Raw genomic sequence first — 20450 nt, forward strand, 5'->3', positions numbered from 1 at the left:
GTAGGAGGGACCGCATGCCTTGACTTTTCGAGAAATTAATGCGAAAGATTAAAAAAAACTTACGTTTCCCATATATTTTCTCTATTTTTTAAAATTCTATATATTCCTGTGTCTAAAGTGAGGGAAGTTTTGTGTATGTATCTACATTGATTTCTCGAAAGCAAAGGTATTTTTCTTTCTTTTAAAATGTTCTTTTCCATTCTTTCTTTTTTTTTTTTTTCATTTTGTCTCTTTTTCAGATATAAAGGCACTGTACACGTAAACATACAATATTATAGAAGAGCGCTATAGGCGGTCCAGATGGTACTTTTTAAACAGTAAAACGTGCCCGTTTAAAAATATCAATACGATCTTTTTTCTTTCTTCCTTTTTTATTTATTTATTTTTTTCTTTTATTGTTACGATGCTACTTAAAATAGGGAGCGGTTTCCTTCGATTCTAGCTGCATTGGTCAACGCTATATTCTCTTCGATATTATTATATCTTAAACATTAAGAAAAAATATAGATGACTATTATATCAGAATGTGCAGAATTCACGGTAACTATTTAGGAGGAAATAATTGGTCAATGCGATCAGAAGTTAAGAAAACGCTCCGGTTTAAAGGTGGGATTTGTTTATCACAATTTGGCAGTGAATGTTTTCACATTTAAAATACAGTTTTACAAGTTTTAAGCTACGTGTTTTGTGAATCATTATTACGTGTTAGATATCATCATTTTTTTCGTTTCCATTTTTCTTTGCTATGGTTTGCTACGTTTCGTTTTACGTTACAGACGAATTCGAAAATATTATTTCTTCTTTGTTATAGTCAGTTGTACAGAAAAAATAAATTTTTTTTTATGTTTGCTTTGTTAACTTCATTTGATAAGTCAGAACTTAAACACTTCATACATTATTTAGCGAAAATATGTTTTATGTATGTCCTTTAATTTTTTGTTTTTGTTATTTTTTTTTTCTTTGCTTTTTGAAGTACTTACGCAATTTCGTATGTGCGCCATTTTATGAATTTCAAAATATTTTTGAAGATGAAAGAAGTACAAAGGAAATTTTCATTTTCTTTTGATAATTTTCTAGTATTTGTGCGCAATACTAAATTGCATAATTTTCTAAAATTCACCAATGTTACATTATTCCTTGATCAGTATCAAAATACAAGACTTTGAAAAATCTGCTTATGTGCAGGATAAACAACTGAGTGATTATTACAAAGATGTACTTGTTATACAATTCTGCTCTCCTACTTATTCTCTGGTTTTACAAAAATCAAATATTTACAGTTACTTACATTTTATTAAATGATAAGTTAATATAACTACTGTTCTCAAATTTTCTGGTTTTTTCCCATTAATTAAATTTATAGTTCATTATACGAATAATGATGCGCAATTTAAATTTAATTAAATAAAAGAAAATATTAGAATATTAAGATATACATATATAATATATATTTCGACTAGTGAATGTAAACTATCTAAAAACCAATTAAATTATAACTAAAACACAAATGGTATTTGGAAGCTTACATCAACTAGTCTACTATTTCAAATAATATATTTTATCAATTCTAATATTTCTTTATATTTCCTTTAACTTATAAAATATGCCATTTCTGCAGGTTGTTGTAAAAAATCTAGTATATTATTTAGGAAATATAATTATTGTTTAGATTAAAAAGTAGATTATTTATTTTCTCTATTTTTGAATTAGAGATCTTTGTTTAAATTAATTATCATAATTAAATTTAATGATAAAATTTAATCAATAATACTGCCAATTATGATACTAGATTTCCATCCTGTGCAATTGCAGCATATTTTTACGAAATCTACTGAAAAAACAATTTAAAAAAATTTATTTCAAAGAAAACAATTTTTTCTTATTTATGTTATGTATCTTTCTATGTTCAAATAATTACTATCAAGATCTTTAAATATTCAGTTGTAAGTTTACAATTTTATCAATGATCACATATAAATTATTTCGTTAGAATTTTATAAAATTATTTTCCATTCAATTGCAAGTATTCCACTTGTAAGCAACAAGATATAATATATTTAATTATTAAGAGAAGTACATTTCTTGCTATAATATTAATTTACCAACAAGTGAAACTTGTTATTTGAAGGATCTAAAACATTCTAAAAAAAAAAAAAATTAAACAATTGCAAACAAACTTGAGCTGCCAATGCTGTGAACTTTTTTTAATGAAACCGTTTTTAGACAATGCAATTTTAATATATAATGTTAATAACAATTTATATTAACATATAGATACATATTTTTTATATCATGTACATTTTATTATTTTGAAGTGTATTTTGAAAATATTATTTTGAAAATATTAATATATATTATTATAGTTTAAATTATTGTTAAAGATCACAGAAATAAAAATAAAAATTTTATGTATAATATAATTAATATATTTATTAAGTATTGCCCAATTAATGAAAAAAAAAATAATGATAATATTAAATCATCAGCTATTAAAATCAAATAGTATTAGTAAAAAAATTTCATATATCATTAAAACGGTATAGAAAATCTGCTCAATTTTGTATTCAAATCAATGCAGATTAGCCATCAGTCACAGCAAGACAGACTTAGTACTACATGAAGACTGCATTCAGTTTGTTTGTTATTACTTAGCAAAGCTCTTGAGCCATTCCGTTTCAATTCATTTCACATTATCTTATCTTATTTTTTTTTACATTAAATATATTTATACATAATTTATTACTTGTTAATCAAAATTGTCAAGTCAGTTCGAAATATCGGCAGAAATCATTATCATTCCAAACTGCCAATATTACATGAAATGAGATCATTAGAGTGTATGGATTAAAATACTCTTGGACACGAGTTTTTGAACCCGTACGACCATCATTAATAATCATAGATAACTGGCGAATATATTCAGAAATTAGCATTATATTCAGCCATTGCTTTATATGATGTAGATATATATGTATGTATATGTATATATGTATATATATATATATATATATATGTACATACATATATTGCAATTACAGCGTTGAAATTTGTCACGCATATAAATGCGATTTTCGTTTATTATTAACTAACTCGGCGGAACTAGCATTTTCTAGGATTTTCAAAAATACATCGTTCTCCGATGATCTTATTACAACCTGTATGGACTATCTACCATTTTTGCTTTTTTCTTCACTTTCTCTCTCTTTCTCTCCCTCTCTCTCATGCGTATGTGAAAATACATTTTTTTCGGCGGAACGAGAATTGTATTATTTATACATTTGTGGTGGGTAAGATTTTTTTTTGTTTTCTGGCACGTACATTTGGCGTTTTTAAACACCAATGTGAATTGACAAGACTGAGTCGAAGGTACGTTTCTTTTTTGTTTTAAGATACGATTACTTGCTATTAAACATTATACGTCAGCGTTCTCCAACTTTATTTAAATCTTGAACTGATTTTATATTTTGCTTCTATATTTGTTAAAATTATAATTTTGCACTAATATTCTACAATTATATTGAATTAAATAATATTTTAAATAAGATGATAGTTACAATTTTATTTTCTATCTATTTGAATAAATTGTATAAATCAAGAAATAATTTAATATAATTAAAAATTGATTCAAATAAATTCATTTACAATTAATAAATATTAATAATTTTTATCTTACTATTTTATCGTTGACAGAAAAATTTAATACATGTTTTCCAATTTCTAGTTCTAAATGTTCATACGTTTTTTCACTTGTTTTGTTTATAGTAAATAAAATTATAATTTGAGAAACGCCATTTTATAAGTTTTTCGCAGCATGTTATCCTTTTCTCATCTTAAACACGGAGGTCAATATGTTCTTATAAATCGTTATTATAAACCGTATTTTTTACTGTACAAATGTTTTAGAGCCACTAATTTATTTATATAACACAATAATTTATTTATTTGAAGTACTATTTATCATGAATACTTCTGTATTTTTTTGTTGAATCATTTGAATTTATAAAAAACATCAATAATTTTTAATAAATCTCAATCTCATATTGATCACATTATTTTTAAATGTGAAAACACAATTGTTATACTACTACATTAAGATTGAATTGTCATTGGCAGTAAGACATTCGAAACAGTGTAATATCTCCGTGAATTTCATCAAAAGTAGTAATCGTTTCAATTCGTTTGTATACAAAAATGTACATAAAAGTATGTTTTGAGCAGCTTTGCAATACTTTACAATCGTATCTTAATTCATAACAATAGTTAACGACAATTTATCCCTCATCATTTTGGACTAAATGTAATCTTTTTATTATATTCACGATTGGCAGTGAACATTTTATGATGTTTTCGTGTATATAAATTTTTTCTGCTTTCTTTGGCAATTTATTATTCGTAAAAATTTCGAAATATGCGATTTATGAAAAAAAATAACAAAATATATATATATAAATATTTATATATATATATTTTTTTTTTCATGACAAAAATGAATATTAAATGCTTATTTTTCAGACTCTAGCCATGACATAAAACTGATAAGAAACGCGACCAAGTTTGATAACTATTCCCATTATATCCATTACGTCTTATTGCAAAGTTTTAGCAAATGGTGATATCAAGTAATTTACAAGTAAAGCACAGTCTTCTCTCGTTTAACTTAGCTTCAATTTTCTATGCCCGAGAGCTAGAACAATATTTTGGAGATTTTGTATTAATCCAATATAAAATTGATCGAATATAGTTTTCAGTTTGTGTAAATAGTACTAACTAATTGTCAGAATATTAAAAATTTTCAATTCTTTCATATACAACATATATTGTGCGTACCTTAAAATTAATATGGAAACAGATGTTTGACTATACAGTCTAACATATAAAATTTTTCGATCTGTTTTCATTTTCTTCATGATAGCTCTCAGGTACTTAAACAATCCTTATCATAAAGATTTTTTTAAACACAGATATTGTACTATCAAAGTCACTGCAAAGTGCCTAAGAAGTCCAAATATCTGTGTTGCATGTATTCTCAGGAGGATTGGCTAGACTGAGCTGATGAAGGAGTTGTTAGAGAGGTATGTAAAGTAAATCCGTCGTAAACCTCCATTAAATCACGCATTCTATATTCTTCTAAACAAACAAATCCTTCTAAGGATGGGGATTGTTTTCGTGCACAATCCATGCAGTGCACGACGTGTCGTTTTTCTTGTTCCCTTATGAACAAGATATTAAATACTTCAATCTGAAAGAAAATGTAAATTTGCAATTTATCTTTTAATAAATATGATATTTTGATTATATGATACAATTTATCTTTTGTCAAAATATGTAAATATTTTTTACATAAATTTAAAATATTAATATTATTACATTATTGCAAAACAATTAAGAGTTTCATTTAAAAATATTTTACCTCGCATTGGCCGCAATAATGCGATGCTTCGTTTTTTCCTCGTCCATGAAACCGAACTTCTACACCTTTACTTTTCACAAATTCTAATATTAAACAACACTGTCTCATTGTCCTTAATAGGCAATTTTTAATTAATTCAAATAATCTGGGATCTGATACTTTGATATTTCTGGCTAAATTCCAGGATAAATGTACCATTGGTACTATCGATTTAAATGATTGTAATTTATTCCATTCATAACGTTCGATTGCTAGTTGATATTGTCGAGCAGTCAAAGGGCCCACGTTCCATGCAATATTATTACACCATCCAACAGCTTGAACCCAATGTACACAACCTAAAAAAATAGTAAAATAAATTTTGTTTTGATAGTAGTTTATAATCATAATATTTTTATTAATTTTAATAATTTGAATAAAATTTTTAAAAATATCTATATAAAAATGATTAAAAAGTAATTTTTTTCTGTTTCTTTAAATTATGAATTATTATACAATACATTTAATTAATAATTTAATATGAATTTAATAATGAATAATTTATAATTATTAATAATTTATTTACCCGCATTAACCCAAACGAGATCACCTGGTCTTTGTAAAAACCTATATACAGGAATGTTTTCCTCATACAGGTCTTCTAAAGAAGGCCACCAGCTACCATGAAGGTAATTGATATTATTTCGCTCACAAAGTGAGCAAATTATTCCCCAATATGCATCAGGCACTGCAAACCATTCGCAATCTCCTGGTCCAATATTGATATTAATAGAACAAAAATTATTATTTTCCTGGTGACCGGGTGTTCTACTACCAGGTACCTTTAAAAAAATAAAGATAATCCTTAAAGATTAATGTTTAAACAACTAATTATGAAATTTCACAAAGTTTGTTTACAAAAATTATAAATTTTTTTAAATAATATTAAATAATTTTAAATAATATTGAAATTAAATTATTATTGAAATTATTATAGAAATATTTTTATTATTTGAATCTATTTTCTAAAATAGTAAAAAAATGCAATTATCTATATTAAATAACAATAAATAAATATTACATACCTTCATGTACAACTGAACAGTATTCATTCCTAAAATAACATGGCCAACATGGCTGAGCATGTTTCCCGCCGAAACGACTCTAGCGAATGCCGGTAGTTTCATCAACTCCTGAAGCTGCGGTTTCCATTTTCTTTCGTCTGATAAATCTACATTGGTCCCAAATCGCAACATCTTCGAACCCGGTCGACCCGCCAATCCAAAAGCGTTTTTCTTTCTTCTAACAGCACCAGTACTATCTTTCGAATCTGAATCGGATAGATTCGAGGTATGTATACCTTGAGCTTTCTCCCTTTCTTCTTTCAAGCTTTCTTGAAAACTTGACGCCTGATATTGCGCATATTTCGCAATAGTTGTATGGCTTCTGTGACTGATACAACCCCAAACTTTTCTGCCCATGACAGGATCCCAATTCTCATCGCTGGTCTGTTGCATTTGTGTTCTCACCTCGATACCGTGATCTGGATTCGCTTCTACCAAAGTTTTCGTTGAGAATAACCCAAGATCTAGTTTCAAAGCGGCTGCCAAACCGCGAATCACAGCTATCGGATGTTTTAAACAAAACTCTTGGAGTTGTGGACTGAACGCGTCTTTTTTATTCTCTAAATAAACGCTAGGAGTTGGGGGTAAAAGTTGTTCCTTGGTTAGTCTCTGATTTGGAGGATCAGGTGGGGCGGGCGGAGGTGAACGATCGCTCAGTATGGAGCAATTTGGTACACCTTTTAATCCCTGACCTTTACATGCTTCTATAATACTCTTAGAATCCATATCTATACTAAGTTCTTGTTCAGGTTGTGATTCACACAAGCTTTCCAATTTAAGCACCGGTTCAATCCGAGCAACTGATTCGATTTTATTTGTACTCGAGGTCGCTTCACATTTTACCGTCTCAACTACTGGAGTCGATGTCTTTGTATTGCTTTTTTCGTATGCTTCGAGTTTCGACGTAGACGAAGGTTGAGTGTCCTCAACCTTCTCTAGTTTTACCTCTTTGATTTTTTCTGTACTCTCTTCGAGATTCGACGGTGAGAATGGACCTGAACTTAACGTGCCATTGTTCATGATGCTCGGTGCTTCTTCTTTCACGTCTAAATCTTCCGATCCAAAATGTTTCAATAAATCTTCTGCCAAGGACGTCGCAATATCTTTTTGCGATAACAAAGCCTGTAATTCTTGATCTGTTACTCCCAGGTCTTTATTTCCCGCGGAACCTTCGGGATAATTACTCGTCGTGGACGATATTTGTGTGTAACCCTGGGCAGTGTATTGGTTAGGCTGGTATTGGTTGTATTGGCCGGATGTTAATTGCCTTTGAGGATAGTTTGAATCAGAGGCAGATTTGTAAGGCATTCCTGGTGTTTGACTGTTCCCAGTTGCTGCCGTGTTATAACCGACATTCGAATCTGAGAACCCTGTTTGTAATGCAACAGTTCCACCTTGCTGCAACTATTACACAGAAAATAATTATTTAAAATATAATATAATTGTTATATTAGGAAAATAAAAAAATGAGAAAGATTTTAAAATGAAAAGTATGATACCGGTTGCTGAGGTATCCCATAATTCTTGATCACGCCAGGTTGTCCTAATTGTGTATGATTGTAACCTGTAGGATAACCAGGTTGTCCTGGCCTCAAACCTCTTTGAGCAGCTTGTTGCTGTTGTAATCGAATTTGTTGTTGATGTTGTTGCATACATCTGTATTGTTGCTGTAATTGTGCAAGTAAACCTTGCTGCTGTTGCGTTAAGCTTCCATGATTTTGTTGAAGAAACTGTAACATCTGCAGTTGTTGAGATGTGAGATAAAATGGTGGTGGTCTCTGTTGTGAACCTGGAGAGATTGGTTCTTCTCCCGGCTAAAAATATAATTTATTTAAATAATTAAAATGGAAATTAAATAATAGGTAATTAATTGTAGATTGAATGAAAAAGTGATATAATTTTAGTGACATAATATAAGACGAATAAAGCATATTAAAATTCGAAAAACTTTAAATTGTAAGTCTAAAGATAATGATTTCTGATCAATGGATGAAAGACTATTAGAAATGTAGAATCTCTTTTTTAAAATACTTTTTTTTTGTTCCGATATTATTTCCGAGATATCGTCATGTAAAGAAAAGATTAATTTTTATTATTTTCATTCTTGTTGCTTACTCGAACCTTTCCTTTGCACTTAATCTCACTAACCTATCCCAAATTCCACGTAAGTGACAGAAGCGATTCTTGGAAGGATATAGTACACAGTTCCAGGAAGAAAATGTAGGTCTCTAGGTCGTTGCGCCATTAATCTTTGTATATGTAACTCTGTTCTATAAACATTTTGAATTTGTATATCTCGGCAACATTATCGGAATCAGACAAAAAGGAACTACAACAATATGGTTTTTTCTATTTTCTGAATATATCTTAATGATATATAAATGACATATGTTTTTTTTTTTATAAATTTACGTTCTATTAATTGAATATTCGAACACGTTTTAATTACGTTTCTCAAGTGAAAATTTGTTGATATTTATATCACTTTTTCTCATTTTTTCATTATTTTTAATGAAAAATCTTTACCTTAAATCTTTTTGTATTAAGATTCTGCCCTTGTCCTTGAGGATAAGGAGGTGGTGGTCCAGAAGGAGTGGAACCATATTTATAACCCGGACCAGTGGGTGTTTGTTGTTGCTGTTGTTGTCTGCTAGACATTTCAGCGCTAATGGGTAAGTTCCAAGCCTCTTCTATAGACGGCAATTGCCGCCTCCTTCACAAAAATTAAAACATTGTATATATTAATAAAACCAATGCATATGTACATTCTATTGATAATTTTTTCTTTTAATAATCTAAAAAAAAAAGCTTATTCAGCGAAAAATATATAATATCTAATAAAAAATCAAAATTACTTAGTGGCGACGGAAGGCATTGGTGCTTGGCTCAGATGACTTTGGAGGAAGTTAATCCGCTGTTGTAGCGATGGGTTCATCGGGGTATTACCGCCTGATTTAGCGCCACCCAGGCCCACCAGTGAACTCGTGCAATTCGGTGTGTTGTTATTACCCCTATAGAAAAAAAGAAATTTTACTACATGATGTTTCAACTTCCATGGACAGGTGAGCTTTCATTTTTTTTTTCGCTTTCTCATTTTTCTTCTTTCATTTTCTCTTCTTTTTTTTCTTTTCTATCTCCTTTTTTCCTTTTTTTCTTTTTTTGAACGCTGACCTGTCCTCGACTTACTCATTTTTCTCGTAATGTGCGCAATATGCCATTCAGGAGGGCGATTCACTATGCAGCGTAAAACTGTGCAAGAGGTATACAATGAATACATGAATATACAAATACATATAAAAAAAATGTAGAAGTTCGTTTTGAATATGAAGGAATTTTTACTCCAAATTAAAAATTCTTACAATAGTATGAATCGATAGCATTAATGATAGATAGAGGAATATGTTTTATTTGAATTAAAGAAATGTACATTAGTAATCGTTTAATAAAGAAACAAAGTGCAAGGAACTAATGTATAGTGAAAAATGAGTATTTGTATAGAAAAATTGGTGAAGAATTTAATTCATATGGATTGATTTAATTGATTGAATGTATTACAATATAATATATATTTGTCAAATTAATAATGATATTTAGATAAGTGTAACAATTGATTATCGCGATATAATGCGCTCTCTTAACTTTTGTATAAATAGTATTTGTATAAATGGATTATTTAAAATTTGAATTTTGAATGAAAAAAAAAGGGGAAGATATTACACACACACACACACACACACACATATATATATATTATATATATATATATATATATATAATATATAATATTCCACGAAGTTAAAATCAGTATGAAAGATATGTATAAGTATAAATCAGTATAAGATATAATGAATTGAAACAATAAAATTCAAAATTTTATATTTATCATCACTTGATATATTTTTAATTGTTTTGTACTGTCTATAATATATAATATATTTAATATACCATCTTTTTCATAATCTTATAGTGATACAATTTTTATTACACATAATGTATTTTTCATTTTTATAATCATTATAGTACTTATCGTTTTTGCAACTTTATAGAAATAATACAAAAATAATGACAAATAAATTTGAAAAAAGTTAATTATATATTACGATTTGACAGTAAAATATATTAAAAAAATTTATTATTTATACAATTTAATAATTTAATTTGATAAATTAATAAATGTAATCTTGAAAATATGGGTCATATATAACTTAATTATAGCTATCTATAGTCAATCATATTAGAGTTAAGGGGGATTATTTGGAAGAGTTTCTTAAAATTTTATAAAAAATAAAAATGAAAAAAGATATTAAAATGATTTTTTTTCTTTATCTATTTTTAAGGTTACAATATAAAATAAAAAAAATATATATATACAGGGTATTACACAAATATCGCGAGAAGAAATAATTTTAACCAACTTTTTTATATGAATATCTTGCTGTGCGATTAAATTTGATGATAGATTAATTGTGTGAGATACCCTGTATATTTAATTAGATAATATATAAATCAACGAAACTGTTGTCAGCAATTTAATGAAATATGCGTTCCATATAATTGTACATGCAACATATGCAATATATTTTTTAACAAAGAATATAAAAGGAAAAAATAGTAAAAGAATTAAGAAAGATAAAATTTGATAATAAAACGCTTGAAATTGAAAGAATAATAATGATTTCTTATTCTAAAAAATAATAAATTTTTTAATTGTAGAGTTGATATTATAGCTATTTTTTGTCAAAGACAATAAAAATTCATAAAATGACAAAGGAATTGAAAAAAAATAAAAATTAAACAATTCGTAAGAAATGTTCCAAATTCTAAAAATTAATTCCTATTATAAAAATTTATAAATTTATATCAAGTGTAACTTTGTTATAATTATGTATTAAAGTGGAATAAAAAAATAAAAAATAAAAATTGTATAATTATTTCCTAATGAAAATACTCTTTTTTATTTTTCAAATTTAATGTGTAAAATATATTTTCTATAAAATTATTAAATTAATTTTTAACATGTCGCAAGAACTTTGAGTTTTTTGTTTCTTTTTTTAAATATATATATATATATATATATATATATATATATATATATATATATATATTTTTATTTATTTATTTATTTTTTCTCTAATCTTATATTATATATATTTATCAGATATTATTAATATTTCAAAATATTTCAAACATTTAAAATTAACATATTGACAATATAAATTAACAATTCTTCTAAAATAATAATTTTCTTTAATATATTCCAAATCCATAGTCCAAATTTCTTTGTCAAAACTTATTCTTATATAATATTACTTGCTGAAAAAAATTAAATTATTGAAACATCAATTTCTAAAATCAATAAAAATAATAAATATAAATAATTTGCGGCATCTTAAAAAATTTGTTAATCAGATTTAAACTTAAATATTATTATGAAAGGCAATTTTATAGTCACAAATAACAAAAAAAAATAAATTTTTCCCTCATTCATAAATTTATATCTCATTCTACCTCATGTATATACAATATTAATTTCAAAAAAATATATAACGTGAGATATGTGCGCATCGAGCCAACGTTTTACTTTACCTGGATGCGTTGACGTAACAAGCTAGAGCGTCTTTTGGTTGACTAACACTTTCGTATAAAATGCCCAGATTAGTCCACGCAGCTGAGTGTGATTTGTCTAATTGTACAGCACATATATACGCTTGCAGAGCATCCATAGGCTGATTCTGCTGCTGATATAGGACGCCTATGCTACACCATGTATCGGCATTTCCTTCGGATTTTTCCACAGAATTTCTGCAATCAACAACAATTCGTAAGCGATTTCTATCCATCACTAGATCACTACATCAAAGATGCAGTGAATCTACTGATTAGCTTCTTTATCATCGATTTTAACGAGTTTGAAATATGTTTTATTTTGCGAAACTTTTTTCTTTACATATAAACACAAATCATTGTGTAATATAATTGTTTAAACAACTCACGATAATCGATTAGTATGTATAACGAATGAAATATTAAAATATCATATTTGGTATTGATTATATAATCAATTTAGAAATATGAAATTAACATATCTCATTTGATATAATTTTAATTTACACTATTCTCCTTCGCTCCAACGAAAAATGTTTGAAATAAAAGTTGAATGATTTTGAAGAGGGAAACTTTCATTTAATACATGGTTTTATAAGTGAACACATAAAGATAATATGATCAAATCATTTTTTTTTAAACATAACTGTATATATCTTGATATGATAGTCGATGTAATATGTTCTTTCCTGTAAAAAAAATACTTATAGTTAAAATTATATAAATTATATATATATATATAGTTTAAGAAATATTTCATTATATTCAATTATCTCGCAAACTTATAAATTTTCATACATGTTTCAATATTTTTTTATAAAACGTGCGGAAATATATAAAATGAATTAAAAAATTTATGATTCTATTTAAAAAAACAAAGCTAATCTTTATATATATTTTATGAATTTACAATAAGATAATAACAGAAAAATATGTCCTATTTGAAATCATTTAACTTTTATACATTTTAATATTATTAAAATGTTATAAAAAGTTATCGAAATATAATCGATTACCTAATATAATATATTAAATATCCTAATAATATTATCTGATATATCTCACTTATTTTTGAAAATATTAAAAAATGTTTTAAATAAAAATTAAATAGTTTCAAAAGATGCATAACACTATAAAATTATTTTTCTCCTCAGATCTTATACAAAGGCTGTATGAAAGTTAACATATTGTATTTAAAAAGAATTATATATTTTTAATGTATAATCTCAATAAAAAACTGCTAAATTATTTATAGTTAAAACTTATTATTAGTTATTATATTCAATTATTTTTAATTATCTTGTAAACTAATAATTTTTTCGACATATATAATATAAATATTAAATATTAAATATTTTTTTAGAAAATACCATGATACATCGATTGATGCATTAAAAAGTATATAAACCTATTTAAAAAAATAAAGTTGACATTAATAACTTTTTATGGGTTCATCTACGAAAAAATTGAAGGTATCAGAATACAGCTGTTTCGAAACCATTCGATTTTTATTCGAAGAATTTTTTAATGTCATTAAAAATAAACGAGATATTATATATTTAAGAAAAAAGATTAATATTGAAGTTCCTTGAGTGATAGTAAAATTTTTCCAGTCCAAAAAGTCGATTTTGTATTAGGAGAACATGATATGATAGAAGGTCAATTAAGAAATATTTCCACGAATTTTTGATAATTCTAGAAAATTTTAAAATTTTTGAAGTGACTTCAAATTCTGGAATTATAGATTGAATGAACAAAATTTTATTCCTTTTTTCATCAAGAGAATATAATTTAAAAGAAGTTTTTTCATATATTTATCACACATCTATCGTTCACATATTTAATTTTTTACCATTTTTCTTGTGTTGCCATTTTTCTAGAGCTTTAAAACATTTTTTTCATGATTTATATAAATCTAGATATTTATTCCTTGCACATTTAGTCTTCATCGTAAAACCTGCCTTTATTAATGCGTTTTTTAATTTTTTTATTTTTTTTAAGAATTCATTGAACATTCAATCATTATTATTTGGAATATCTCGTTTATTTTGGATAATATTATGAAATATTTCAGATAAAAAATAATGATTTCGAGAAATACAAATTCCGATGTTATTTATTTTTTTATATGTTAACTTGTGACGATTTATAAAAGTCAGTGTTGATTTTTTAAGTAGAATGATACGTTTTTCAATGCTTCAGTAAATGCATGTCGCCGTTCTCTATAAACAAATATTAAAGTCTATATAACAAATAATTTATAGTTTAGGAAATAATTAAATTTATTTAAATTTTGTGTAAATTAATGGTCTTTTGTTATAAATGTTTAATATTTCGTTTAGGGAGAATAATATATTACATCTACTAATACTACAATATATATCCTATTTAAAACGACAAAATTAATTTCCATAAGTTCTCAATATGCATATTTCTGAAAAAATTAATAAAATCAAAGTATTCTTCTCTTGAAATTAAACAAATTTTTAATTTTTTAATATTATAAAAAATTAACGAGAGAATAAGATGATAATATTAGATAACCTGTATATTCCTCATTTCCTTAGAATTAAGTAAACTGTTAAAAAATAATTAATTCCTGAAAATATTGCTGATTTAAGAGGTAAGTATAACAAGGTAAGTAAAAAGGTAAGTATCAAGAAATTTAAATATATGCCATTTTTCCAGTAGTGTTATCCTGAAAAATTAATAAAAAATATCTTCCTCGAAATTTCAGAATATTATAATTATATGCTACTTCTTATTAAATTATATTTTCCTAATACAAAGTTGAAAGATCGACTCCAAACTTTTGTTTTTTAAATAATGGATTTTATATTATAAAAACCAAGTATTTATACAAGTAAGGATTGTTTTTTAAATAGAACTATATATTTTTTAATATACCAGATATCTTTTAATGTTCTCTACAAAAAAAGCGTTAAGCATTATATAGCAAAAAATTAATAGTTTAAAAAATAAACAAAATTATGTAAATATTTTTTTAAAAAATTTTTAACTATAAATAAAGTTTTTACTATAAAAAAAGTTTTCTACTATAAATAGTCTAGTATTTTTTTATAAAAAATACAACAAAACATCGATTCATGCCATAAAAAATATATAGTGCCATTTAAAAAAATAAAGTTCTGCTTGAGAAGTCTTTTTTGGAGCCACCTACAAAAAAAATGAGAGCACTAGAAAAAAGCCCTTTCGAAACCAAGCAACATTTATTCGACTTTGTATTAGGAGAACATGATACGATAAGAGGTCGACCGAAAAATTTTTCCAAGAAATGACGTCAAATTCTTGGAACTCTACGGAAGTGTTCGATCAATCGGTCGACATTTTTCGATGTATCTCGCTTATTTTTCGAGATATTAAAAAATGTTTCGAATAAAAGTTACTTGGTTTCGAGGGGGGCATGTCCTGCTGCTGATCATTTTTTTATAAATAGAAGCGTTAACGAGTTATAAACGCGAATATGGTTTTTTTAAATGGGACTATACATTTTTTAATACACCAGTTGTTGTCCCTTAGTATTCCCTATAAAAAAGTATTAAGCCCTATATGGCAAAAAACGTATAGTTTAAAAGATAATTAATATCTTCTAAACTAATGGTTTTTTACAAAAAATACCCCTAATGATTTTTATAGAGAATGCCAAATTGCATACATTGGTGTGTAAAAAAGTGTATAGTGCTATTTAAAAAAATAAAGGTGACCTTCAAAACTTTTTTATAAGTTGTTGTACAAAAAAATTGATGGCACTGAAATATAGCCCTTTCGAAACCATGCAACTTTTATTCGAAGCATTTTTTAATATCGTGAAGAATAAGCGAGATATTTAATAAAAAAGACTGCCATCGAAATTCCCTGATCGACGTAAAATTTTTGTCCAAAAAGACGACTTTGTATTAGGAGAACATGATACGATAAGAGGTCGATCGAAAAATTTTTCCAAGAAATGACGTCAAATTCTCGGAATCTCTGAAATTCCTGGAAATGACGTCGAGTTCTCAGAATCTCTAAAATTCTTGGAACACGGGTCTAGTTCTGTGTATCTCTAAAATTCTTGGAAGTGACGTCAAATTCTTGGAACTTTTCGGAAGTGTTCGAACAATCGGTCGACATTTTTCGATGTATCTCGCTTATTTTTCGAGATATTAAAAAATGTTTCGAATAAAAGTTACTTGGTTTCGAGGGGGGCATGTCCTGCTGCTGATCATTTTTTTATAAATAGAAGCGTTAACGAGTTATAAACGCGAATATGGTTTTTTTAAATGGGACTATACATTTTTTAATACACCAGTTGTTGTCCCTTAGTATTCCCTATAAAAAAGTATTAAGCCATATATGGCAAAAAACGTATAGTTTAAAAGATAATTAATATCTTCTAAACTAATGGTTTTTTACAAAAAATACCCCTAATCATTTTTATAGAGAATGCCAAATTGCATACATTGGTGTGTAAAAAAGTGTATAGTGCTATTTAAAAAAATAAAGGTGACCTTCAAAACTTTTTTATAAGTTGTTGTACAAAAAAATTGATGGCACTGAAATACAGCCCTTTCGAAACCATGCAACTTTTATTCGAAGCATTTTTTAATATCGTGAAGAATAAGCGAGATATTTAATAAAAAAGACTGCCATCGAAATTCCCTGATCGACGTAAAATTTTTGTCCAAAAAGACGACTTTGTATTAGGAGAACATGATACGATAAGAGGTCGACCGAAAAATTTTTCCAAGAAATGACGTCAAATTCTTGGAACTCTTCGGAAGTGTTCGATCAATCGGTCGACATTTTTCGATGTATCTCGCTTATTTTTCGAGATATTAAAAAATGTTTCGAATAAAAGTTACTTGGTTTCGAGGGGGGCAGGTCCTGCTGCTGATCATTTTTTTATAAATAGAAGCGTTAACGAGTTATAAACGCGAATATGGTTTTTTTAAATGGGACTATACATTTTTTAATACACCAGTTGTTGTCCCTTAGTATTCCCTATAAAAAAGTATTAAGCCATATATGGCAAAAAACGTATAGTTTAAAAGATAATTAATATCTTCTAAACTAATGGTTTTTTACAAAAAATACCCCTAATCATTTTTATAGAGAATGCCAAATTGCATACATTGGTGTGTAAAAAAGTGTATAGTGCTATTTAAAAAAATAAAGGTGACCTTCAAAACTTTTTTATAAGTTGTTGTACAAAAAAATTGATGGCACTGAAATACAGCACTTTCGAAACCATGCAACTTTTATTCGAAGCATTTTTTAATATCGTGAAGAATAAGCGAGATATTTAATAAAAAAGACTGCCATCGAAATTCCCTGATCGACGTAAAATTTTTGTCCAAAAAGACGACTTTGTATTAGGAGAACATGATACGATAAGAGGTCGACCGAAAATTTTTTCCAAGAAATGACGTCAAATTCTCGGAATCTCTGAAATTCCTGGAAATGACGTCGAGTTCTCAGAATCTCTAAAATTCTTGGAACACGGGTCTAGTTCTGTGTATCTCTAAAATTCTTGGAAGTGACGTCAAATTCTTGGAACTTTTCGGAAGTGTTCGAACAATCGGTCGACATTTTTCGATGTATCTCGCTTATTTTTCGAGATATTAAAAAATGTTTCGAATAAAAGTTACTTGGTTTCGAGGGGGGCATGTCCTGCTGCTGATCATTTTTTTATAAATAGAAGCGTTAACGAGTTATAAACGCGAATATGGTTTTTTTAAATGGGACTATACATTTTTTAATACACCAGTTGTTGTCCCTTAGTATTCCCTATAAAAAAGTATTAAGCCATATATGGCAAAAAACGTATAGTTTAAAAGATAATTAATATCTTCTAAACTAATGGTTTTTTACAAAAAATACCCCTAATCATTTTTATAGAGAATGCCAAATTGCATACATTGGTGTGTAAAAAAGTGTATAGTGCTATTTAAAAAAATAAAGGTGACCTTCAAAACTTTTTTATAAGTTGTTGTACAAAAAAATTGATGGCACTGAAATACAGCACTTTCGAAACCATGCAACTTTTATTCGAAGCATTTTTTAATATCGTGAAGAATAAGCGAGATATTTAATAAAAAAGACTGCCATCGAAATTCCCTGATCGACGTAAAATTTTTGTCCAAAAAGACGACTTTGTATTAGGAGAACATGATACGATAAGAGGTCGACCGAAAAATTTTTCCAAGAAATGACGTCAAATTCTCGGAATCTCTGAAATTCCTGGAAATGACGTCGAGTTCTCAGAATCTCTAAAATTCTTGGAACACGGGTCTAGTTCTGTGTATCTCTAAAATTCTTGGAAGTGACGTCAAATTCTTGGAACTTTTCGGAAGTGTTCGAACAATCGGTCGACATTTTTCGATGTATCTCGCTTATTTTTCGAGATATTAAAAAATGTTTCGAATAAAAGTTACTTGGTTTCGAGGGGGGCATGTCCTGCTGCTGATCATTTTTTTATAAATAGAAGCGTTAACGAGTTATAAACGCGAATATGGTTTTTTTAAATGGGACTATACATTTTTTAATACACCAGTTGTTGTCCCTTAGTATTCCCTATAAAAAAGTATTAAGCCATATATGGCAAAAAACGTATAGTTTAAAAGATAATTAATATCTTCTAAACTAATGGTTTTTTACAAAAAATACCCCTAATCATTTTTATAGAGAATGCCAAATTGCATACATTGGTGTGTAAAAAAGTGTATAGTGCTATTTAAAAAAATAAAGGTGACCTTCAAAACTTTTTTATAAGTTGTTGTACAAAAAAATTGATGGCACTGAAATACAGCCCTTTCGAAACCATGCAACTTTTATTCGAAGCATTTTTTAATATCGTGAAGAATAAGCGAGATATTTAATAAAAAAGACTGCCATCGAAATTCCCTGATCGACGTAAAATTTTTGTCCAAAAAGACGACTTTGTATTAGGAGAACATGATACGATAAGAGGTCGACCGAAAAATTTTTCCAAGAAATGACGTCAAATTCTTGGAACTCTTCGGAAGTGTTCGATCAATCGGTCGACATTTTTCGATGTATCTCGCTTATTTTTCGAGATATTAAAAAATGTTTCGAATAAAAGTTACTTGGTTTCGAGGGGGGCATGTCCTGCTGCTGATCATTTTTTTATAAATAGAAGCGTTAACGAGTTATAAACGCGAATATGGTTTTTTTAAATGGGACTATACATTTTTTAATACACCAGTTGTTGTCCCTTAGTATTCCCTATAAAAAAGTATTAAGCCATATATGGCAAAAAACGTATAGTTTAAAAGATAATTAATATCTTCTAAACTAATGGTTTTTTACAAAAAATACCCCTAATCATTTTTATAGAGAATGCCAAATTGCATACATTGGTGTGTAAAAAAGTGTATAGTGCTATTTAAAAAAATAAAGGTGACCTTCAAAACTTTTTTATAAGTTGTTGTACAAAAAAATTGATGGCACTGAAATACAGCACTTTCGAAACCATGCAACTTTTATTCGAAGCATTTTTTAATATCGTGAAGAATAAGCGAGATATTTAATAAAAAAGACTGCCATCGAAATTCCCTGATCGACGTAAAATTTTTGTCCAAAAAGACGACTTTGTATTAGGAGAACATGATACGATAAGAGGTCGACCGAAAATTTTTTCCAAGAAATGACGTCAAATTCTCGGAATCTCTGAAATTCCTGGAAATGACGTCGAGTTCTCAGAATCTCTAAAATTCTTGGAACACGGGTCTAGTTCTGTGTATCTCTAAAATTCTTGGAAGTGACGTCAAATTCTTGGAACTTTTCGGAAGTGTTCGAACAATCGGTCGACATTTTTCGATGTATCTCGCTTATTTTTCGAGATATTAAAAAATGTTTCGAATAAAAGTTACTTGGTTTCGAGGGGGGCATGTCCTGCTGCTGATCATTTTTTTATAAATAGAAGCGTTAACGAGTTATAAACGCGAATATGGTTTTTTTAAATGGGACTATACATTTTTTAATACACCAGTTGTTGTCCCTTAGTATTCCCTATAAAAAAGTATTAAGCCATATATGGCAAAAAACGTATAGTTTAAAAGATAATTAATATCTTCTAAACTAATGGTTTTTTACAAAAAATACCCCTAATCATTTTTATAGAGAATGCCAAATTGCATACATTGGTGTGTAAAAAAGTGTATAGTGCTATTTAAAAAAATAAAGGTGACCTTCAAAACTTTTTTATAAGTTGTTGTACAAAAAAATTGATGGCACTGAAATACAGCCCTTTCGAAACCATGCAACTTTTATTCGAAGCATTTTTTAATATCGTGAAGAATAAGCGAGAT

At 27.5% G+C, this 20450-nt stretch overlaps 1 protein-coding gene across 5 annotated transcripts in view; it reads right to left on the bottom strand.

The window, feature by feature from the left end:
- Positions 1–4147: 4147 nt before the first annotated feature.
- Utx (Utx histone demethylase) overlaps positions 4148–20450 on the bottom strand; it is a 113589-nt gene continuing 97286 nt past the window's right edge. For 4 of the 5 annotated variants that reach the window (XM_086910672.1, XM_086910671.1, XM_086910674.1 and 1 more), the window contains 8 exons: positions 12100–12315; positions 9369–9524; positions 9040–9226; positions 8013–8327; positions 6475–7917; positions 5976–6231; positions 5411–5748; positions 4148–5239 (listed from right to left, as the gene is read on the bottom strand). In XM_086910672.1, coding sequence (XP_086766798.1) covers positions 5027–5239; positions 5411–5748; positions 5976–6231; positions 6475–7917; positions 8013–8327; positions 9040–9226; positions 9369–9524; positions 12100–12315 — 3124 coding nt within the window. In that variant the 3' untranslated portion in view covers positions 4148–5026. The remainder of the gene's footprint in view (positions 5240–5410; positions 5749–5975; positions 6232–6474; positions 7918–8012; positions 8328–9039; positions 9227–9368; positions 9525–12099; positions 12316–20450) is intronic. The other variant, XR_015292709.1, reaches the window with a different exon arrangement.

Source organism: Apis florea, unplaced genomic scaffold (assembly GCF_048593485.1).
Source record: "Apis florea isolate Af1SG1 unplaced genomic scaffold, ASM4859348v1 contig_3195_pilon, whole genome shotgun sequence".
In the NCBI taxonomy this organism is placed as follows: Eukaryota; Metazoa; Arthropoda; class Insecta; order Hymenoptera; family Apidae; genus Apis; species Apis florea.